Below are 26,176 nucleotides of genomic sequence, written 5' to 3'. Positions count from 1 at the left end.
TGAGCAGGGAATCAGCAGTTTTTATGATATCCACTACAACACAAAAGTTTGTGACTGTGTTCTGCAGTAAAATGCTGGATATCAGCTATTTTGTGTGACTTCATGCCACCAACGTGTGGTGAGCCATGGTTATCTCTAATTACATCAGGCTATACTCTAAATACATGATGTTACGGTGTGAATGGACTGCAGGTCATGATAAATAAACACTACCGGTAGTTTGTGAAACATTCAAGCCATAATAATGTTGTCCGTAAATTGTCTTTTTGACATAAATATTTATTATCAACTTGCATTGTGTCTTTTGACATGTACACATATGTACATGCAAATAGTAGTTGTATAAATACTGCTGGGTCAAAGGTGTTGTCGCAGTTGATGTGTGTACTTGGGTAAACCAGTCAACAGTAACTCAAGAATCAGCATGCAGACGATTGAGGGCCAGTGCATAAATAAATATCAAGACTCATAGGTTTTAGGACTAAGGGCAGATAATTCAAAATTAATTAATTTTAAATGACACAGTTTACCCAAAAGCTCCTCAGCAGTTCCTTGAATAACTATCGAACATGGTACATATCAGCAGCATCAGACGCCAATCACTTTTTGTTCTTTACCTTAGGTCATAAGTTATGTACTTTGGAAGCCATAATGGATTGAATGCATTTCAAGTTCATTTTGAGCTCTTTTAGGGTACATGTCTTCCAAAATCTCCATTTTAAAGTCAAGATACTTCCTAACTCTCTCCAAGTGGTCGTGAAAAATGTCTCTGAGGTGGCCATATTGGATTTTACTTCTCCTCTCTTTCTTCTTCTTGTTCAATATGCAGAGGCAAAGACATGATCAAATAAAAACTTTTATTACTTGAACATTGCTTCTTCATCATTCAAAACACTGCAGAGAATACTAATACATTATGTATCTGACATTGTCGCCTAGTACATAGAACAATGATCAGAACACAAAGGATGTTGGAAACCAGACCTAACTTGCTTTGGCTGACTGCTGCTAAGAATTACAATGTACTTAGTTTTGAAGCAGAAAATAATTGCATGTGATAATTGTTTACTAACAGTGTTATGGCTATCATTAGAATATGACCCAAAAATTAAAGCAAGTGTTATCCCAAATATGACATTTGTTAAATTTAATAATGATGGATTAATAATTCACATGGCAAACAAGAACTGAACTCTTTTGGCATGTTTCTAAGACACCATTATTGGGATCATGCCTTATTACCATGTATTTTATGGTGTATGGAGGTCAAGTTTCAACTCTGTTGGACAATGGATGTGGACAAAGGATGGCATAATCCCAAAAACAAAAGTTTTGCAGCAACAAATAAATATACCGGTATAATAGATAAGAAGGGCACTTAAGGAAAAGTGGATAAAAGTAAAAGTCCCAACCATGATGCTTCATTCACAAGTAGTTGTAAACCTAGGTCAGGTGGGTGTTATCTATGCTGTTGTCGGTTGTGTTGAAATGTCTCTAGACCTTCTTTGATCAATGCCTTTGTAATACCATCATTGACCATGATGCTGGTCACACCTGAAACAGTCACAGCATTTGTCACACCTGAAATACTGGTGTATAACATACAGATACCGGTAAAAGATTAAGTCACAACACTGGTCACAGGCTAATATGTCATTTTGGTCACAAGGTAATATGTAACACTGGTCACAGGGTAATATGTAACACTGGTCACAGGCTAATATGTAATATTGGTCACAAAGTAATATGTAACACTGGTCACAGGGTAATATGTAACACTGGTCAGAGGCTAAAATGTAACATTGGTCACAAGGTAATATGTAATATTGGCCACACGGTAATATGTAACACTGGTCACAGGCTAATATGTAATATTGGTCACAAGGTAATATGTAATATTGGTCATAGGGTAATATGTAACACTGGTCACAGGCTAATATGTAATATTGGTCACAAGGTAATATGTAATATTGGTCACAGGGTAATATGTAACACTGGTCACATGTTATCTTGTCATGCAAACTCTAAAGCTTAACACACAACTACGGTTACAGACTGTATGACTGATTCCAAATTCTTTAAAAAGCATAGTCTGGTATGGAAGAGGCCACTTTGAACCTAGTGCCGCAAAGCTCAAGAAAGCTGCTTACAGATTGGCTAATGTCGACTTCCTGTTAGTTATTTCATTGTTCGGTCAAAGTTCGCAAAAGGTCGTTCTGACGTGACCTGTAATGGGATGTCCACAGCAGTAGCGAGAACTTGTACACTACGTCACAAAGAGATGTAATATCCTATGACCTGCCATCAGCCCTTGTTGACCATGTGTGCTGTCGCATGTCTGCAGATATATCATATTAAAACCTTTCTAATCCACCTACCTATATTCCTCAATTCAATAATATTTCTCTGCTCGTCATCAAAGAACAGCATGTCTTCATAAGGGATGCCACTTTCCTCCACAAACCTTAAATGTATAGCCACACGATTCATCTTCATTTGTCTGAACATTTGCAACACTGGTCAATAAGGTCATAATACAAGAATAGACAAGAAAACAAATAAAAATGTGAAAGACATTTCTACACAATAAATTACCCATGTATACATACCGATACTATGGGAATCAGACTGTAGTTTAAGTTTGATTATTGATCATAGGATGTTTGTCCAAACTAATCAGTCATTGTAAAACAGGTTTGTGTACTTTTGAATGAACTGAAGTAATCACTGATGAAGAGAATTATAATGAAGAACAATCCCAAGAACTGTTTGTTTTCAACCAATAACTGTAGTCTCAATATTGTCTGTGCTATGTATAAACCACATGTACATCTTGATGCTAGAAGTTGTCTCATGTTTACCTTCCAAAGTGTGTGACTTTAGATCCAGGGTAGATTTCTTTATATGTGAAGTATTTGTCCCAGTCAAACAGATGACACAATTCATGTGCTTCAGGAGGGGTAGATGATCTGCAAATACAACCATTTCCATCAACTTCAATATGTTACCCTCATGCAATGAACTCGGTGTGAAATGGAAGCATACTTGTTTTCATTTATCATCCAAAACTTGCTTACACTGGAGATGTCGCTACAAGAAATAGCATCACAATCCTTTGCAGGCCATTGTGACATCATCCATTACAAATCAAAATCAAATGACATCACTAATCTCTGCCATTTAAGTTGTTTAGCTGTAGTATTTACACTCAAAACACTGGTTATTAACACTGTCAAGCACCACTGTGTCAATCTGTCCAACTTGCAGTTGTCTCAAAGTAAAAGCATCGTCCCTGCATATTCCTTCTCTATTCATCATATTCGGTTACGTTGGACCCTAGATACTCGTAGTATTTACGTAGATCCCTTGAACTTCGACTCAATGGTGTTTGACTATTACAAAATAAAAAGGTTAGAAGAATGATCATGGATGTATGATATATTTCATATCAAACTCAAGGGAGATTCCCTATTTATTACCGTTCCCTCAGAAAGAACACAAACCCCTACTGATCAGTTCATAACCAAGACTACACATCTCTTGTATAAAACAGGTATACATCTCCTGTGTGGCTGGGTTGGCACTTGAATTATTATTGTATATTTTGGTTTGAGGAACTATACACATACAAACACTTGAAGTGTATGACATAGAAGCCAGCCTCAGTGATACCTTGAAGCCACAGCCAGTGTGTAGCCCTCTGAGTGGAGCCGATGGAGCACCTGGGGTACGTCAGGGTAGCAGATGACCATCTTCCCATGCCGATCATACACCTGCCCATCACTGCAACACAATCGCACATTCAGCAACAATGAAGGACTAGATCATTTGGAATTATCAAATCAGCAGCTTTGAAAATAAACTGAACTATAGGAGAATTCCTACATAAACAAGTGTATAGTCGACAAAGTGATCTATATCCCCTGCCTATTTTAACACGTTAAGGTCCCAAACCAGGTAACTGACCCAACATTTCTCTTAACCCATGTGAAAGTAGCTGCATGAAAAAATATTCTAAAATAAACATTTCTAAAACTCCTTAATATCAAATGGCACCACTTCAGTATGTGCTTTATATATATACATGCAATGTTTGGCAAGGAAATATTTAACAGTTTATTTGTTGTACTCCATAAGTGAACCCACCCTATATCAAAACTTAAATCCAACTTGTTGTCATGGAAACGTTAAAAATAGAAATTTCTAAAAATGCTAAATATCAAAAGGCACCAGTTCTGTATGTGCCTGGTAGACATGCAAAGTTTTGTAAGAAAGTATTCAACGTTTTTTTGAGTAACGCTCCGGAAACGAACACCACCCTTATAGAACCTAAGTCCAACTTGTTGCCATGGAAACATAAAAAATATAAATTTCTAAAATTCCTTAATAGCAAAAGGCACCAGTTCAGTATGTACCTGGTAGACATGTTTTGTTAGAAAGTATTGAATGGGTTTTGAGTTATGCTCCAGAAACGAACTCTATCCTATAGAACCTAAGTCCAACTTGTTGCCATGGAAACATAAAAGATAAAAATTTATAAAAGTCCTAAATAGCAAAAGGCACCAGTTCAGCATGGGTCTGATAGACCTGCAAAGTTTCATAGAGAAATATTTAACGGTTTCTGAGTTATGCTCAGGAAACAATTTTGGGACGCACTCACACACACACGGACGGAACCCATTGCAAATGCAACCACATTCTAATCAACACAATATCCACCCTTTCAGCATTGTTGAGGAATAGACATTATCATCATAATGTTTTCAGGGATGTGCCAATCTCATCAAAATCAGATCTTAGTTTTTCGCTATAGCTAAACAAAGATCTGAGGTCACGTCAGACCGATCTTTCGCAAACTTTCGCAAACTTTCGCTGACCAATCAACTGTTGAATTGTCCCCATGGTACTGTGCAGGTGTGTAAAGCTGTTTGAATGTACCATGGGGACAATTCAACAGCTTCACACACCTGCACTGTACCATGGGGACAATTCAACAGCTTCACACACCTGCACAGTACCATGGGGACAATTCAACAGCTTCACACACCTGCACTGTACCATGGGGACAATTCAACAGCTTTACACACCTGCACTGTACCATGGGGACAATTCAACAGCTTCACACACCTGCACTGTATCATGGGGATGATTCAACAGCTTTACACACCTGCACTGTACCATGGGGACAATTCAACAGCTTCACACACCTACACTGTACCATGGGGATGATTCAACAGCTTTACACACCTGCACTGTATCATGGGGGTGATTCAACAGCTTCACACACCTGCACTGAACCATGGGGATGATTCAACAGCTTCACACACCTGCACTGTACCATGGGGATGATTCAACAGCTTCACACACCTGCACTGTGCCATGGGGACATTTTGAAAGCTTCACACACCTGCACTGTACCATGGGGACAATTCAACAGCTTCACACACCTGCACTGTATCATGGGGACAATTCAACAGCTTCACACACCTGCACTGTACCATGGGGACAATTCAACAGCTTCACACACCTGCACTGTACCATGGGGACAATTCAATAGCTTCACACACCTGCACTGTACTATGGGGACAATTCAACAGCTTTACACACCTGCACAGTACCATGGGGACAATTCAACAGCTTCACACACCTGCACTGTACCATGGGGATGATTCAACAGCTTCACACACCTGCACAGTACCATGGGGGATGATTCAACAGCTTCACACACCTGCACTATACCATGGGGACAATTCAACAGCTTCACACACCTGCACTGTACCATGGGGACAATTCAACAGCTTTACACACCTGCACTGTACCATGGGGACAATTCAACAGCTTCACACACCTGCACTGTACCATGGGGACAATTCAACAGCTTCACACACCTGCACTGTACCATGGGGATGATTCAACACCTTCACACAACTGCACAGTACCATGGGGACAATTCAACAGCTTTACACACATGCACTGTACCATGGGGACAATTCAACAGCTTCACACACCTGCACAGTACCATGGGGACAATTCAACAGCTTCACACACCTGCACAGTACCATGGGGACAATTCAACAGCTTCACACGCCTGCACTGTACCATGGGGATGATTCAACAGCTTCACACACCTGCACAGTACCATGGGGACAATTCAAACAGCTTCACACACCTGCACTGTACCATGGGGACAATTCAACAGCTTTACACACCTGCACAGTACCATGGGGACAATTCAACAGCTTCACACACCTGCACTGTGCCATGGGGACAATTCAACAGTTTCACACACCTGCACTGTACCACAATATATCATCAACTGGCAGGTACTATGTGGCAGTAGTTTTGTTCCATGCAGTAGGGCTCATTGCAAGTGATTGAGGTGCTTGTACAGTATTGAGTTTTGTTAGTGATGTAACAGTAATATAGAGTGACTTCCCTTCATTGGGATACCTGAATACATGACACTTTTTTATGGACAGCAACTTCTTTTATTCTTTGAACAAGGAATAAAGGAGTTGCTATCCATAAAAAAGTGTCATGCATTCATGTTCTCCCAACTTCTTAATGCCTCTATGTATGACAAGATACCTATTTGAGCACCTTTGTGTTTCAACTTTGGAATCAAACATGTAACATCAGGCATGTTATTTTAAACCTCTATCTCATTCAGTGACATTAGAATTAGAATTAACTTTTTTGTTGGTAAATTGGCAACAAACATATGACATAAATTGTGAATATCGATTCTCACCTTCTTTTCAAGAAAGGGGGATCATGATGTGTGTCCACCCAAAACGGCCACAGGGTGTAATCTGAAAAAGTGGGTTTGTGAGAATAAACATTATGCAATAAAAATATGAATAAACTTTTCCTTTATTCCAATTTCATTATCCATCATTAAATATTTGCCCTGAAGACATTTCTTTTGGGTTGTGGTCTATCATGTTGTGCAGGTAAGCTGAAGAACATCCTTCCTTGCCAAAACTAGGCTCCCTAGATACAACATACTGACTGGGCAGAGTGAGTGAGTGAGTATGGTTTTACGCAGATTTTAGCAATATTCCAGCAATATCACAGCAGGCGACACTAGAAATGGGCTTCACACATTGTACCCATGTCGGGAATCGAACCCAGGTCTTCAGCGTGACGAGCGAACACTTTAATTACTGGCCCACCCGAACGCCCAGACTGGGCAGAGAATAGTTGAGAAATGATGCATGCTAACATGGACATCTTAGTGTTTGGATTGCACAATACAGAACTTCTGAACACAATAATGAGTATAACATATTCTGGTTTTGAAACTAAGTACAAGTATCTTGAAAATTTGAAAAAGCCTTGAAAATATAGACAGATATATATGGCATGCAAGCCTGTTCATTTTTATCAAGCTGATGTCTTTTACTGACAATGGATTAAGGCAAGTTACCAAGATCCTATATGTTTCCATACAACTCGGAAATTGATGACCACAAAGTGGTACAGTAAACTGCAGAAATATACCCAACAACAAAAGTTCCTTTGACACCAAAATTTTAGTGTATTTTGCAAACAAGTAAAGTTTGGTTTTCAATATTGTAGTACATGTATGGAATCAAGTCACAAAAACGCAACTGCTACAGAAAAGCATGCATTCCATGCAAAAGTTGACTTATATGTAAGCCCCATGCATTTCACTACCCAAGAATGAGTATAAAAACATGTGCCTTAACAGGATTCCATATGCATTGTTTAGCATTGTGCTGACAACAACCACTTAGAAAAACAACAAAATGACACAATCTAATTAAAATCAGACCTCAGTTCTCGCTACCGCTAAACAAAGATCTGTGGACATCCCATTAGGGGTCACATCAGAACGACCTTTCATCTGACCAATCAGAGCATCGCTTACCAGATTATGAAAGTGACAGTCGGTCTGTGATTTCTAATCATCCAACCTCGAAAACTTTAACACAGGGTATTCTGAACGATAGTTACGGGTTTAACGACTGAATCCACACAATCGAGACCATATATTAGCCATTCCAGAATGTTCTTTTGTTCCGGTTTCAAATTTGTAATCAAGAATTTGTTGAAATATGTTTCGAAGCGTAGTCGCCAATTTGAAATTAGTGCCGTAAAGCACGAGAAAGCTGCCTTCTGATTGGTCATTTCATTGGTCCGTCATAGTTCGCGAAAGGTCGTTCTGACATGACCCATAATGGGATGTCCTCAGATCTTTATTTAGCAGTAACGAAAACTAAGATCTGATTTTTTTTTCTGAGATTGCAAAATTATGCAATTATTCAACATTACGAAATGCCACGCCTGTCCGAAAATGAGCGTCTGCAAGCCATTGGTACGCTTGAAGCAGGATCGTGATGTTGCAGGACAATCTAACATCCACAGAAACACCATTTGGTGTTGATGGCAACGTTGGCAACAGATGAATGCAGTCAGAGACCATCCTCGGAGTGGCAGGCCTGGCCTTCGACGAATATCTTCACAAACCGTACACCGTCGCCTCAGATGTGCAGGGATTGTCGCCAGACATCCCATTTTGACAGGAAACCACCATCAAGCACGTCTACAGTGGTGCAGACAGCGTCTACGCTGGACGGCCATGCAGTGGGGACAAGTTCTATTCACTGATGAGTCTTGTTTTCCCCTCAGCCACAGTGATGGACGGATTCGAGTGTACCGACGTCGAGGTGAACGTTACGTCAATCATTGTGTCATGGACGAAGATCGGTTCGGGGACGGCAGCATTATGGTATGGGGTGGGATAACAACAAGACAGAGGACCTGTTTGATAGTGGTTGAGGGAAATCTCAATGGACAGCGCTACTGCGACGAGATCATCCGCTATGATTTTCTACCGTTTTGGCGTCGTCATGGCCCAGGCATTACCTTTCAACATGACAACGCCCGGCTTCATATAGCTCAACTTGTTCAGGATTCTCTTCAACAAAACGATGTGCATGTCATCCCCTGGCCGGCTCGCTCCCCTCTCACCAATCGAGCACATGTGGCCTTCGACGACATCCACGTGTTCCACAGACACTCCAGGAACTTTGAAACATGCTTCAGCAGATATGGACAGATATCCCACAGGACTTTGTGCGATGCCTTGTCCATTCCATGAGACGAAGATGTGTTGCTTGCATTGCAACCAGAAGTGGACACACACGCTATTGATTTGTAAATTGACATTTTGGCATGTTTTTATGTTTTTTTATGAAATCACGCATTTTCTGAAGTCAGTATGGCAAATTAAACCATTTGAACACTTACAGGAGTCTTTTATCTGTTGCAAACCAAAATTGTTTCAGATTTGGTAAAAAACATTACTTTGCATTAAATCTTTTTCAATGTCACAGGAACTTTTGTTGTTCAGTATAACTAAGAATAAGGTACCTCCAAAATCAGTTTCTTATGTATATCCCATCTTTGCTGTTCGAAGGAACTATTCATTACTTGTTAGATGGACCAACAAATTCTTTCCTCTTGGAGTGAGTGAGTGAATATGGTTTTACACAGCTTTTAGCAATATTCCAGCAACATCATGGCAGGGGACACCAGAAATGGGCATCACACATTGTGCCCTTGTTGGGAATCAAACCTGGGTCTTTGGCGAACGCTTTAACCACTAGGCTACCCGACCATCCCCTTTCATCTTGGAAAGTGTGTACATATTGTTTCATCCACATGCATCATCATCATACATCAGCCAAAAAAGCTTATAAAAGAAATGATTAAAATAACAATATTCTATTGAAACAATGAAACTTACCTAAATCAAAAACAATCAACTTTGGTCTGGCCATTTTGTTACTGATGTTTGCTCTGGTTTGCTGAAAATGAATATTGCCAAAAGGAATGTGTCTAAAGTTTCACACTTAAGATGATGCAAATGCATTAGTTGAGTAAATGTTCATGATGACCTTCTGATACCATTGGTCTGACCTGTGACAGATAGTGAAGATATCAGAACTAGTAGATAGACATGAACACAAGGCCACTGACATCATTAATACACTTGTACAAGATGATAAAGTCTTCAAGTCATGTCTATTGGTGGGAACCGGTTTCGCTGCTGGAGTATTCCCTGTAGAGTATTCCTACTCCCCCAGATACAACATAATCAAAATATTTTTTGCTTATATTTGAAATACAGAAATTATCTCAATAACCCCTTTTTGGCCGCAGGAGAAAATGCCCCCTTACAAGAATGCCCCCGGACAATTTGGAGTAAATGGCCCCAAAGTCTAGTGAAAATGGCCAAAAAGTTTTGAGATTGGACCCAAATTTTGACAAAACAAACCTAACACGAATCTTTAGTGATTTGGTTAATAAATGGTTGAGCTATTCTGCACAGATGTGGGCCATTTTCTCTAGAACCCCACTTTCTGTAGTGCTTTCATCATGTTCACATCATGTTTTGCTGGTAATAATAGATACAAAAGAGGCAGAATAAATACACTGCAATGCCTTGAACACACTGGAATCTACTAATCATGTTTTCACTGATTTACACCAAGTTTCAGTTTTCCAGGCCATTTGTTCTTGAAACGAAGAAGTTTACTCTTTTGGTGATTTTTTTTATGTTTCACAAGGTAATGATGAAATCGATTGCTATATACAAGTACCATGTTGTCTAGACTGACAAGAAACATACATGCCAAATGTCAGTTTCAGGAGAGAAGATTAGGAGCTCCGAAGGGATTGGTCAAAGTGCAAGTGCTGTCTGGAATTAAGAAAAAAAAAAGACTATCTTGTCAACAAATATGTTCAGAAGAAACAGGAATGTTTCTTTCAAATACTTTCAAAAAAGCGCAACATAGCGGCATTTAAGGCTCATTACTTGGTTAAAGACCAATTAACATAAACAAACAGCATAAACCATAAGGCCTGCTGTCAAAATATAGACAAAATTTCAAAAATGTGACGACTTGAAAGTAGTGTCAATCTGAGAAAATAAGAAGAAAACAAATGCAAACAAAAATGTTTTGGATCATAAGAAGTCAAGGGTTTTCCCTTGTGACCTTATTTGAAGCTTTTTTTCGCAACTATTTTCGCACTAATAAGGCCCCCTGTATGTTTAGAAATTGATGAAGGGGGCACTTATTAAAACCATACATGACAATCTGGTGCATACTAACAAACAACAGGCTAAAACACATGGTGAATGACAATCTTTATACCGGGTAGTATGTCACGTTTTGATCATTTGATTGGTGTTTGTTTCATGCAAAAATATAAAGAAATTAATCTGCAACCATTATTGCACCATGAATAAACTCTCCAACTTATTCTCATTGCTTTTCATGTGAAGTGTATCAAAGACAGAATACATTCGGGTCAGTAAATTCACATTTGGCATCACCGGGTAGTTTTTTTAATGTATGGAACAGTTTGACAGGTTACCATTTGATTAATGTAAGCATGTACAATGTACACCCCTTTCTACTTAGCCATATTTTCTGTAAACAATGTGTATTATCAGGACTATCATGTAAAAATTTATAGGGGACTATCATGTAAACTTTATAGGCGCTTATCAAGATTAGGTACTTGCTGACAAGTCTAACAGATGGTCAGTGGGTGCTTATGGGAGCATGGCACTTCATACAAACACAATTACTTAAAAAACTCAGCAGCAGACAAGACAAATCTTCTCAAACTTTTATTCCTATTCCATACATAATCAAATAGAAGGATGGTCCGATAGACCATATTGCACAGCCAAGCTGGTATGAACAGGAAATCCTGCCACACATTCCTTACTGATGTTTGTACAAGATTTCACTACAGATTTCACAGTTGGAATTTCCCTTATGACCAGCAGGATATGTTTGTGCTATTTTTTTTATGTTTTTATTGTCTCCCTATAATTAGTAATAAATATCTTAATAATAAGTATTTAGATCTAGTATATGTTTAGAATCTATGTAATCAAAGGAAAATATATTATTACTAAATATTAGACATAGATCTAGTAATCAATGCATGAAATAAACCTTAAAGGGGCACTGATCTAACGCAATTCCCCGGGACTGGTTGTTGCCTTTGTTATTGTTTTTTCCCAGTGAGTACCCGGATGTAGAGCAGAAATCTAGACTAGCTCGCGACCTCTGTTGCGCCATTCGTAAGCGCATTAGTCACTTTTATGGATACCGGTAGTAATAAGAGCGTATGGTCACATTGATCAACAAAATGAAATACAGTTTTCGAGATAATAAGGAAATGTAGGCATCTTTGTGGGTAGCATCGGTAATGGTGACGAAGTTTTGATAAGTCACTTGCTTGGTAATTTTGCGACTTTCGTTTACACTATTTTGACTTGCAACACAAAGTAAATATTTCACCTGAGCATTGCTTTTTATATAGTGTGTATATTTTTTTACTGTCAAAATGTGTAACATATTTATTAAACGTCTAAATATTCAGTTATTTTACAAAGTGACTGAAAAACATTTCCATCTGTTTTATTATGATAACGAATTCCAAACATTTTGATGTTTAATGTCATCACCAAGAGACTGAAAATGTTACGTTGAAAAGTACATTTCTATGTTGTTTGGCTTCTAATCCTACATCTGTTGTGATGTTTGTAGGCCCTTTTGATCGTCTTAATCAATCTGGACAGATTTTTTAGTCAAAATGACTGAAATATTTACACATTTTAAAAATTGCCTGAGAATCACATTTTACAAATTGACGGTAATCTATACACGCTTACAAAGGAAATGACCTGTGAAAACAACGTCTATCGCACATTGAAGAATTTCCCAACCAAGACGTAGAAAAACAAGAACGAATCGGTTCAAATGAAGGAAAACAAAATGCAAATACCATAATTACAACTTACCAAATTTATGTGTATAAATAGGCAGCTTCCTTATTCGAGGAATGTATCCGTGAATATCCACACAAAGGAACAATATCCCACTCGTCTGCAGCTATACAAAATAACTTATTCGATGTCACGTGTCTCTGTAACTATCAAATATTCTAAAAGATATATATCGTTTCGGGTGTCAAGTCTCAAGGGTCGGCTGAGAAAGGCCACGTGACAACTATTTTCATTACGTCGACGGTTCCTAAAAAATCCATTGAATTGATAACAATGAGCAACCAATCAACGTATTATCAGTTAACCCTTTGAACAAATTGTATGTTGTTTTTACATCGGCACTTCACGCCATGATATGAGTGTATTCCCTTTGTTTTAGTAAACCTAGACATGTAAACACTCACTTTTGACATATCCACTGTGCAAGATAACAGTGATTAATCAATCAACGTATTTTCTGTTAACCCTTTGATGACTAGGAACGATCCGTTGATTTACAAAAAAAAGTAAATCAACTGATCATTCATCTCTTGCTGGGCTGCCACGTGCACATTACATAACCTCACTTCAAACCTGGATTTAGATTGAATAATTACCCCAGACACAATAAATGCCAAATGAGAACCTTTGTCAGGTAATCTAAGTGGTGCTACCACTAATTGTATCTGTAATAAATTCATTAACTAAGCATCAAGTGAATGACGACAAATACACAAGTGTAGGGTTATACGAGAAAACGTGTATGACAACAAGGGAGTAGTAATCGTATTACACGATCCGAAATCCGAAAATGCTTTCACTGCATGGATACTTTTTTTAGTATTAAACTATAACCATCTGGGGTATTTCCAAATGACGACTTCCGATGAGCTCCGCCGTTCTTTTTGTCTGTTTGTTTAGGCTGAAGAAATTATTTAACATGCGCCCTTTGTCGAATCTTTATAGATCACAGTTAACCAATCAGTGTTTATGCAAAAATGCGTAAAACAAATATTGCCTCCAGCCTCCAAGTTTATTTAGCTGTCCTTGCAGACGGTAGCCCAGTCTCTGGTCACGCTCAGTTGCGTTGCGTATCATCCGGGTACTCACGGGGGAAAAAACAATAACAAAGGCAACAACCAGTCCGGGGAATTGCGTTAGATCAGTGCCCCTTTAAATAGAAAAGAGTGAGTGAGTATGGTTTACGCCACCTTTAGCAATATTCCAGCAATATCGTGGCGGGGGACACCAGAAATGGGTTCCATACATTGTACCCATGTCGGAATCGAACTCGGGTGACGAGCAAATGCTTAACTACGAGGCTACCCGACCGCCCGCTAAATAGAAAAGAGTGAGTGAGTGAGTATGGTTTTACGCCGCTTTTAGAAATATTACAGCAATATCACAGCGGGGGACACCAGAAATGGGCTTCACATATTATCCCATGTCGGGAATCGAACCCGGGTCTTCCGCGTGACGAGCGAACGCTTCAACCACTAGGCTACCCGACCGCCCAAATAGAAAAGTAATTAGCAAGCTTGTTAATGTTTTGTTGAAATGGCGTGGTAAATTTAGGTGATAAACTGAAATTGGAAGCCTGCATGGGAAATTGATTTTGGAACCGTATATGCAGTGTGAGGTTTCAAATGTTTAATTTAGCACGGTTCAATCTACAGGTAACCTAGCTCTACACTGAAAACCCTGTATGTTTATCTCCATTCTACCATGACTAAATCAAACGTGAACTTTGGGGTGTAAGCAAATATATTGAGTGGAGCGCGTGGGTTGAGTCAAGTGGTTTGAGTGGGTTGTCAATCTGAATCATTGGAATCACCCACACTGAACAGCCTTTAAACAAAATATGGCGCCTTATTGCTCAAGCAGTTTGCTTCTTTTGAACACATGACAGGCATAGAAGCTTATAAGCATGGCAACTTGGTAAGCTAACATGAGGTGGACACTCTATTTGAAAACTAAGCAAGCTTTGCAAAGCTTTCGTTCTACACCGCACGTCATATATATAAAGCTATTGTACTCAAAACTTAAAATACTTTTCTTCAATATTTCTAACGTATTTTTCTGCACGAAATGTATTTCCACAAATTCTTGAATAGTGTTGTAGCATTTTGTAACCTGTAATGTTTGATTTTACTGTACATTGACCACAGGTCTTCCGGCGACTCGGACTCCCTAAACCCGGAACTGAACGTTGTCATGCCACTTCGATTCATAAACTATCGTCAATATGCCGTACTGGTATGGATCATAACATAATAAAGCATGTAAATAAAGCATATATACTACTATATTAATCATTTTTTATCGTTATTAAAAAATAAAAGTGCCGTTTTCAACCGACAATTAGTAGCCGTTTTTGACAAATGAGGCGCTGTTTTAGCCCCAGAAATCAGTGACGTTTTGGTGAGGCGCCGTTTTAGCGCGCACCCGTATGGACCCCCTCCACGGTGTGTGATGATTGTATGTAATGTTTTGACTCCAGCATGTATCCATAAGACATACATCAACTTATCAATAATAATAAAAGTAGACCTACGTATGTCATGGGCATGACACGTGTACTCGGAAGAGTCGGTCGTCGGACGCCCTTGCAAGCTGTAACAAGTCGGGTATTGGGTTTAGAGTAACTTCCCCCTGCAGTGAAAGCGTTTTCGGATTTCGGATTGCGTGGATAGATCTAATACGATTCCTACTCCCTTGTTGTCATCCATGTTTTCTCGTATAACCCTACACTTGTGTATTTGTCGTCATTCACTTGATGCTCAGTTAATGAATGTACAAGTAGAGATTGCTGCAGAGCATCAATAGCTCCCCGCCATATAATGTTATCTGCAGAGGAAGGAAGTGTAAGCTATGGGAGGAGAGAATTTATGTTAAGTACAAATTGGTTGTTATTAAAGTACTTATCTTTGGAAAGCACAATAAAAGAAACAGTGTCTTTAATTGGTCAGCACAAAGAAAACACAGGCAAGAAAACTGGGCCTGTCAGGAAAAACTTGATATATACCCACTATTAGTACCAATAAAAAAATCCTATATAGATAACACATCAAAGGTCATTCTAAAGCATGCTTTTGCAGCAAATATCAATATTTCTGGTCAAAATGTTGGTTGGGTTAAATAAAGCAAACTTTTAGAATAGTAAACACAAAAAAATGTAGTGAATCCACTCTAAATATACTTCAGTTCAAATGTAAAAATTCACGCAATCATTAATGGATTCCCATTTATCTAGCAGCAAGTTAGGAACATACAGTTTGGTCATGTTATATATAAATATTGAGAATTATCATACATATTGTAAAAACAAAGGCCATAGGTCACTTTTCTCAAAACTACGTTTAAGTAATCACAAACTAAAAATTGAAACAATTGTAGATATACAAAAACACCAACCCCATTTGAACAACGTCTCTGTGAAACGTGATGTCTCAGAAGATGAACAACATTACGCACTGTCTTACATAATACAACCAAGAAAGAGAATCACAAATAATCCCCAATCATGATAAAGAATTTGGTACACTCTGTTAAAAGGAGCAGATTCTTAATAAGTTTACCAACGGTTATCCAGAAACAACTTCCACGATCTGTTAACATATCAACAATTACAAACAAATTCCTTGTACATGTATGTACAACATTACCATAGTTTTGCTCAATTCTCATATTGTTTCCATATCATTATAATGCACTTATTTTGTAAATAAAATTGTTATAATGTACCTCTTTGAATGTTGAATGTTCCTGTGTTTTTTAATTGTCGTTTATTGTGCATGTATTTTGTAGTTTGTGATTGTCTAATATTGCCACTGTTTCTTCATGGAATATTCCGCAATACATATCTCATCTAAAACATCTTTGTTGTATAATAGTTTCTTACAGTTGTTTACGGGGGCATGGTTGGCCCAGTCGCCGAAGGCGCTGCAATTTGCTATACGGAGTTGTGTCCCTTCGGCACGCCAGAAACCTATGACAGTGTGTTTGAATCTCGGTTCGCCCCGATTTTGTTGTCAGCACAAAACCCTTGCTCGTTGGCTTCACCAAAGTGGTGAACGTCTAAGACCTGCATCACTTCAGACTTTCCTCCCACATCAAGCTGACACGGAATACTATTCAAGACGGCGTTAAACCCCATTTCCTCACTCACTCTTGTGTATGGTTCCGTTTGGTTAACTGGGTTTGTGTTGTGATTGCTCCCGGCTTAGATTGGAAATTTGTTTAGAAGAATGTTACTATGTTCAACCCAAACATCGTGAAGATATCATTCACTTTATTCAGATGTATAGTAGACCATAGGCCTATGATACAATGGTTACAGTGTGGTAATGGGAGTTGGAGATCCCAACAGACTTTGCCTTAGATTCATAGCTTTCAGAATATACATGGCTAGTTTCTTAACAGTAAATGGGTTGGTAGATGACATTAAAATATTGTACTTATGTCTTGTCGGGAACTCATAATAATGCAAGGATATATATTCTGACCTCAAAGCTTGATAACAATCACAAATTAAAATAAAGTGATACTCATCTTCGATATAACCATGTTTACAGACAGTACAAACTCTTTCTTCTCTAGGTTCCTTGTTATGTCTACCTGATTCAATTCTTAGATGATGAGAACTACATCTGAAACGTGCCATAATACTTCTAAATTTATCACGTGATAGCCTTGTAATATACATTTTAACACCAAATGTTTGCTTATACAAAGAATAATAATATGATTTCGAACTTTCATGTATAGCTAAATGCCAGTCTTGTTGGTACGATAATTTTAGCCTCACAAAAAATTCCTTTATGAACAAAGGTATATTTGCAACACACTTGTTGTTCCCATATAAAACCAAATCCTGCTGACACAATTATGTGTCTAATTTTAAGATGAAGATATCATGCAACCGTATTATCCTTTTGGAAAATAATTGCAAACTACAGACCAACCTGTTGATTTCCTATGTATCCAGAAGCAAAGAACATATACGGGTGTATGATCTCTGCTGGAAGTTAATTTTTTTTTGTCAAAGCAATAAACCATGCAGAAACGTAAACCGACGCATGAAACGGTATGTACCATACATTACATACAGTGAAGTATTTAAAACAATGCTGTGCTCAACCATGGACACTTAATACGATTTAAGTAGCAATTGAATATTTTGGCGTTTAATAAATTTCCTTAGTGAAAATTTTGCACATTTTGACTGTAAAAATATAAACACGATAAAATAAGCAATGCTCAGGTGAAATATTTACTTTGTGTTGCAAGTCAAAATAGTTTAAACGAAAATCGCATAATTACCAAGGATATGTGACTTATCAAAACTTCGTCACCATACCAATGCTACCCACAGAGATACCTACATTTCCCTATTATTTTCAGAACTGTATATCATTTTGTTGATCAATGTGACCATACGCCCTTATATAATATCAATAAAAGTGTCAAATGCGCTTACGAATTGCGCAGCACAGGTCGCGAACTAGTCCAAAGCTCATCTTTCTACTGACGACGGATCATACCATATATCCCCTACTTGTTTTGGAGAGTATATATATATCTCTTACATAGATAATGTATATAAAAAATGTCAACGCATGAGAATAACCATTCTCGATTATCCGACGAATTTCGTGATTTGTAGTTCTTCGCGTTACCAATTGTGATACTATGGTTACTGAATTCGAAACTTAAATTTCACTATTCTGATAAAACGCTAGATATTGTCGACACTTATACGTATTTAGGAATTGTACTTCACAGGAATAGAAAAATAGTATCAAGTCTTAAGTGACAGTGCATCGTAAGCTATGTTTTGTCTGATAATCAATCAAGAAATTTAAGTTTACCTTTGGACTGTGTATTATCAGATTTTGATACGATGGTATTACCAAGATTAACTTATTGTTCAGAAATCTGGGGCTTTGAAGATTTAGAAATTATAGAAAGAACACACCTCAAATTCCTCAGACTTATCACAGGATTAAGAAATTCAACTCCTCTTTAAATGATATATGGCGAATTAGGTAGGCTGCCATTAAGAATAAAAAATTGTAAACGAATGATATCTTTCTGGCACAAATTAACATATCAAACTGGTGTGTATAAACTTTCACAGCTGTTATATGCTTCACTGAATCTCACCTGGACGCCAACATTCAGTCAGCCGACCTGCTCCTTGATCTCTTCCATGAACCGCACAGTAGGGACAGGGATTGTTTCGGAGGTGGTATAATTGTATATTTTTCTAATTCACTTAGTGTCAAGCACAGAACAGACTTGGAAGTAATGAATTCTGAATCAATGTGGTTTCAAGTTTATTCACCACAGCAGTTTTCTGCTTTGTGTCACCTATCGCGCACCCAACAGCCCTACCGCATATTGGACTGTTCTTGAGCATATGATAGAAACTGCACTTGATGTTTCCCCTTGTTGGTGACCTAAATGAAGAACTTTTCAATACGAATATCCACCACTTACGTGACATAATAACACGCAAGAACTTACGCAGTATTATAAATGAAGCAGCACGAATTACAACACATTCGGCTAAACTTATTGACCCTATTTTAGTAAGTAATGATTGTAATTGTTCCTTATCCGGTGTACTAGATCTTAGTTCCGATGGATCACAGGAGAGTTTTCGTGTCTATTAATGTATATCTTAATATAAAAAAGTCATATAAAAGAAACGTATGGCTCTACAAACAAGCTAACTTTGCTCAAATGAATATACAAATTAAGAATAAAATTTGGAACGAGTTGTTTAAAGAATGTACGGACGTTAATGAAATGTGTGACAAATGTCACTCCCAACTAAAAAATTACATGCACGACTATATACCCTCAAAGTGTGTAACTATTCGCCCAACGGACAAACCATGGTTCGATAATGACCTCAGAAGGGAGCGTCGCTCCAGAGACCGCTATCGAAAAAAGGCATTACAAACTGGTAAACTAAGCGATCTTGTCATTTACAAATAGCAAAGAAACAAATTTGATAATATGAAAAAGATATCCAAAGAAAAATACTATAGCAACATTAACGGCTTGTTGGAAACACATCTGAACTCAAACAGTACCAACTACTGGAAATTATTGAGATTCATCATCAAAAATGCTAATTCACCAGCATGTATTCCCCCCTTTGTGTAACGACCTTAATAAACCCACAGCATTTACCGATGTCGAAAAGGCTGATGTACTCAATAATTATTTTGTTTCTATTTGTGATGTTGATGACGGCAATCAACCGCTTCCGGATTTCAGTCAACGTTCTGAAACCTCTCTCTCGGATATCACAGTTACTAAATCAGAAATAAGCGATCTCATAAAGTCACTACCATGCAATAAATCAAGCGGACCAGATAATATAAACCCTAGACTTTTAAAACCCTTGGCTGACAGTATTGCCATCCCATTATGTATAATTTTCAGTCGATCTTTAAAAGAAGCAATCTTTCCAGAAAACTGGAAACTTGCTCACGTCATGCCATTATACAAGAAAGGTGACAAAGCACTACCCTCAAACTACAGACCAATTAGCTTGTTATCTATTCTTGGAAAACAACAGGAGAGATTAGTTTTTAAACGCTTATACAACTATTTCAATATGAATAGTCCCCTGTACAAATATCAATCCGGCTTTGTACCAGGACATTCTACTACCTCACAATTTATAATGATATTGTCACACCTGTTGACAAGCACGAATACTGTTGTATGGTATTCTGTGATATATCGAAAGCATTTGACAGAGTTTGGCATAAAGGATTACTTCATAAATTCCAAAAATACGGTGTAACGGGCAAGCTATTACTATGGTTAGAAGACTATATTAGTCCGAGGAGACAAAAGGTTTTTGTAAATGGCAGCTTAGAGCCGGTGTCGCCCAGGGCTCGGTAATAGGTCCTTTTTTGTTTTCAGTCTACACCAACGATCTCGCTGATAATCGAGTGAATTCTACTCGCCTTTTTGCAGACGATACTTCCATTGGTACATCATCTCTTCACTTACAAATGATAGAACACAGATTAAACAGTGATCTAGAGCTTCTCAATACCTGGGCCAATAGATGGCTAGTTAAGTTTAACCCGGACAAAACAACATTTATTCTGTTCACTCATTGTAAAAACTGCACTGCAGATATTATTTATAACAATACCGCACTTAGCGCATCTATCTCGCACAAACATCTGGGCGTTACTCTCTCTCATGATAAGAAGTGGATAACTCACGTAGATAACATTTGCCGCTCAGCTTCCAAAATGATTTGTTCGTTAAGAACTGTTAAATATTTACTTGACAGACCAAGCCTGTCCAAAGTCTATCTTGTTTTCATACGGCCTATATTAGAATATGCTTCAGAGGTATTGGATAAACTGCAGTTAAGAAAATTCCGAAAAACTTGAAATGATTCAACTCGAAGCCGATCGCATAGTAACAGGTCTCCCTAAATTATCCTCAAGATCGAGTTTATATTTTGAGACAGGATGGGAATCTCTTTCTTATAGAAGGAAAAATAAAAAAACTTTGTACAATCTACAGTATTGTTAATAACCTATGTCCATCGTATTTACATGACACGTTACCACCCAAAGTATCAACTATTAGTAGATATGAGTTACGAAATCAGAACAATATGAATTTGCCACATGCACGAACAGTTACATACCAACAATCATTTATACCTTCTTCAATCAAATTATGCAATGAGTAACCCCCTGAATATAGAAGTGCAACATCATTATCAAATTTTAAACATATGATTTAAACAACCATTGCAGCTCCTCCTCCATACTTCTCAACCGGCAACCGAAGAGCTAATATTTTACATACACGCCTAAGGCATTCTTGCAGTTCCCTAAATGTAGACCTCTTTACAGTAAATGCATCTGATACTTTGTCCTGCTCTTGTGGAAACCCATGTGAAAACAACATACACTTTTTTCATGAACGTCCCAATTACACTATTCCTAGAAATATCATGTTCGCTAACATTATAAAAGCTGGAACTACATGTACAATACAAAATATTCTCTACGGTCATGTATCCCTAGCTGAAAGTCACAATAACCTCATCTTCAACGGCGTTCAAAAATATATACTGTCGACTAATAGATTCGAGTAACCCTTTATCATAAATATAGAATATCGCTCTGCGACCACTTATTATTAATTACGCCATTAGTGTATGAACTGCATGCATGTATACTCACACGCAAAAGAAACGCAAGTGGTTATAAGCAAATAGGTAACAAACACGGAACCATAATTTGATACGAGTTTTAGCATGTAGTGAAGCCTGATGGTCTTATCAATATTTTTGGTTGCATTTTGGAAGCCCCGAGTAAAAACGCAACATAAAAAACGAATCGCCAAAACGCACCATTAAAATGAATATGTGGGTATCATGCACCCATTTTTCGCGAAATCGAAAATGCACGAACTGTCACGAACTGTAGCGGGTAGAAAACTGTGGCCGATTCTTGGACCTACCTCTCCTTGGTCAACAATGCCACGCCTAACTCAAATTCAGAGAAACCAGGCTATCGGACTTTTGGAAGCTGGAGAGTCTGTCCAAGATGTTGCCCGTCATTTCAACGTTAACATAACCACAATTTACCGTCTCCTGCATCGATACATCAACACCAGCGACATCCGTTCCTAACTGCAAGTGAAAGTGCTCGACAGACCATAGGAACACATAATCGACACATTAGCCGGGACACTGTGATCCGACGTGTCCGTTCCAACAACCTCAGATGTCTCCGACCAGCACGTCGTCCTGTTCTCCAACCACGGCATCGACAAGCACGACTTCAGTGGGCACAGGGTCATCACAATTGGCGTCATCGTGACTGGAGGCGTGTAATCTTCTCTGATGAAAGTCGCTTTTCTGTCTCCCATGCAGACGGAAGAGTCCTAATTTGGCGGCGTCGAGGTGATCGTTTCGCTGACAGAAACGTTGTGGAAAGGGATTCATGGGGTGGACCTAGCGTCATGATATGGGCAGGGATTGGACTTAATGCGATACTTGGACCCATGTGCTTTCTGAATTTTGGTCAAGGTCGGGGACACTGTCTTCAGTCAATTTTTTTTGTTAATCTTGCCCTATTAGTATTTCTTGTCTTTACTGTTGAAAATAAATAACATGTATACTGCATACTCGACTTGCGTTTCTTTTGCGTGTGAGTATATATAAATACATGGGTATCTCTGCCTCCTTCTGTAAGCATAATGTTTACGGGTATGTATATCCTGGTGTATGTGTGTAAATATGTGTATGTGTATGTGTATGTATATATACATATATGTATGCATGCGTATACAAGGGTATATGTGTATGTATGTAGTGTGTGTATGTGTGCATATATGTACATGTATAAAAGTGTATGTATGATTGTGTAATTATATATGTAGTCTTGCATGTATTTTGGATTAATGTGTATATACAAGTAAATTGTGTTTATATAGGCAATTCTTATGTATGTCTATGTTATTCTTGCAAACATTATGTTCATGTTCTTGTGTAAATATATTTCTCTTTGTTACTATAAATGTAATATGTGCATATGTATATGAGTGTGTACGTATGTACGTATGTACGTATGTATGTATGTATGTATGTATGTATGTATGTATGTATGTATGTATGTATGTATGTATGTATGTATGTATGTATGTATGTATGTGTTTCTGTATGCCGATGAAAAAATATTCCAAAGGAAAATAGAACCTGTAATTTATGAATTTCACTACTTATTCAGATGTATTTTTTTTAAAAGAGAGAGGCAAACATTTCTATCATCATATTTTACTGAATGGCCAAATATTATAAAATTTGCAAAACACTTATCAACAACAAACACACAGGATCTAAAGAATTTATCGAGATTTATTGTAAAAATGTCCATTAGTATTAAAAATTCTAAGTAATCACATGTTGTTATTAACTGCCATCTTGTCTGCTTTTTGTACATATACATACTTATTTATTTGAATATACTCTTGTACCACCTTTTGTGTTTTTTTAGAATAAACTGATTCTGATGGTTAGACCTGACCTCAGTGGGGGAGGCTGAGGTGGGTTTTAATCATAAAAGAGAGCTGGTGGGAATGTTGAAATCTTTTCACTATCTACTTAACATAATTTAACTGTACAGACGTAGGCGATTTTATGACAATCCACGGATTTCTGCATAAAAAAGTAATTGATTGATTTATGTTGTTGCTTTAAGTGTTTAAGAGGTCTCCTTCTGCCTTGGCAATTTCGGCTGACCTGTCCCTCTTTGGGACTCGTGTGTGAGTAGGGTACATATAGAATACTAAACGAGCTCCCGTGTGAATAGTTCTGGTGTTTGACAAGCGAAACACGGGAGCGAGTTTAGTATTTTATTTCTTTCTTGCCATTTATATATTTTTTTAGAATTTCACTGTCGTGTATGAATAGGCAGACACCTACACGATCCACAACGTAATCCAATTGAGTTTAACAGAATAATACTTCAAACACGTCAAACGTTGACACATATTAATTTAATACCATACAACGGCCCATCTGTAGAATTCAGGCGTCCGTTCCACAAAGTTTTCGTAGCGCTTACGTTATCGTAACTCACATACTTTAACAGAAACGTACGACTGTTGTTGCGCTACAATGCGATCGCCTTGTGGAACGGGGCCCAGCGCTAAGATGATCGTAACTACTAACTACCATACTTTATATAGGCTTACGATCATCGTAGCGCTAAGGTGATCGTAACTACTAACTACCATACTTTATATAGGCTTACGATCATCGTAGCGCTAAGATGATCGTAACTACTAACTACCATACTTTATATAGGCTTACGATCATCGTAGCGCTAAGATGACTTTGTGGAGGGTGGTCCTGCACCACAGAGTTTACAATGCACGAGCTACCCACGCGTGTTATGACTCTTATACTATTGTGTGCAAATGACGTGAAGACAAACCCCGGGCCTGTTACCCTGCAAGATCTTAACAACATAAAAGAAGCAATCTTTACTGAACTGAGAAACGTCAAATCCGACCAAGGTAACGACATTTCTATTCTAAGAACAGAAGTGAAAAGTATCGGAACTAAGTGTGACAATCTAGAAAAATCAGTTTCGGAATTGAAATCAGACAAAAAGAAATTTGAAGCTGAGAACCACGTAATGCAATCTGACGTCGATGAGGTTGCTGAGACAGTGGATATCATAAATGACAGACTTTCACAAATTGATGTTGAACTTGATAAACTCGAGTCGTTTAGCCGAAGAGACAATATCATTATCTATGGTGTTGATGAAGATGAAGGCGAAAAATCGATAGCCTGTGAAGAAAAAGCGATCGCCGTACTTAATGATAACGCAACATTCAAAACTTGGCAACCGACTGACGTTGCACGCGCCCATCGCCTCGGTCTGAAGAAGCCTGGGAGTGAAAGACCACGGCCAATAATTGCAAAACTGGTACTCTCCGACGACAAGGTACGACGAACATTGAAAGCCAGGGCGACATTTAAATCCAATAGGAAGCGATTTAACCACGCGTCAACGCGAACAATTGCAAGCCCTAAAAGGAACGGGACATTTCGGCTTCTTCAAGAATGGCAAGCTTGTTACGATGCCTCGCACGTCGGCTGATCAACGTGGATCTACAAAACAAGACTGTCGAACAGACCAAACAGAAGTAAGTCGCGCCCTGGGAAATAGCACAATGGCCATTGCCCGGATCATCTCCCACAAGGAACCTCTGATGTGCACACCGGTGATAATCGCGCTCACAGTGTTACTGATGTCAACAGAGACGCGTTCTACTTTTTATGTTGGAATATTGGTGGTCTTCTGAGCAAAATAAATGATGTTGACTTTTTAATTTACATCAGTAAATTTGATATTGTGTGCTTTGTTGAGACATTTGTTGTAAATATTCCAGGAAAACATTGGCTACATGGGTATGATACTTTTTACTGTCCTGCAGTTAAGTTATACAACTATGGACGTTTATCAGGTGGTATTTGTCTGTGTGTAGGTCAATCACTGAGTAGTTTCTGTAATGTTATACAAGCAGAAAGAGACAACATAATTGGTCTCTCGTTATCTAAAGACTTATTTAGAATTGACAAAAATGTGAATTTGTTATGTACCTATATCCCTCCAATGGGGTCTCCTTATTATAATCATGTAAACACCAATGGTAACATTGTAAAAGTAGAAGAATTCTTAATAGATAATGATGAAATGTTTTCAAATTCATATAATTTAATCTGTGGAGATATGAACGCGAGAACAGGTGAGAGAAATAACCCTGATATTAGCAATAATGATG

At 38.1% G+C, this 26,176-nt stretch overlaps 1 protein-coding gene across 1 annotated transcript; it reads right to left on the bottom strand.

Moving 5' to 3' along the window:
* Positions 1-876: 876 nt before the first annotated feature.
* Positions 877-15,617, bottom strand: LOC139448243 (magnesium-dependent phosphatase 1-like). Its single transcript, XM_071229772.1, has 7 exons — positions 15,372-15,617; positions 9,776-9,836; positions 6,752-6,812; positions 3,673-3,783; positions 2,862-2,969; positions 2,379-2,464; positions 877-1,554 (listed from the first exon to the last, which is right to left on the bottom strand). Exons 1-7 carry the CDS (start codon positions 15,384-15,386, stop codon positions 1,460-1,462), a joined length of 537 nt encoding a protein of 178 aa, XP_071085873.1. The 5' UTR covers positions 15,387-15,617; the 3' UTR covers positions 877-1,459.
* Between the last annotated feature and the right edge of the window lie 10,559 nt (positions 15,618-26,176).

The sequence above is a fragment of the Haliotis cracherodii genome, unplaced genomic scaffold (assembly GCF_022045235.1).
Source record: "Haliotis cracherodii isolate W230 unplaced genomic scaffold, xgHalCrac1.p SCAF_10, whole genome shotgun sequence".
NCBI classification, from domain to species: Eukaryota; Metazoa; Mollusca; class Gastropoda; order Lepetellida; family Haliotidae; genus Haliotis; species Haliotis cracherodii.
This window is presented reverse-complemented; position numbering and strand designations above follow the sequence as displayed.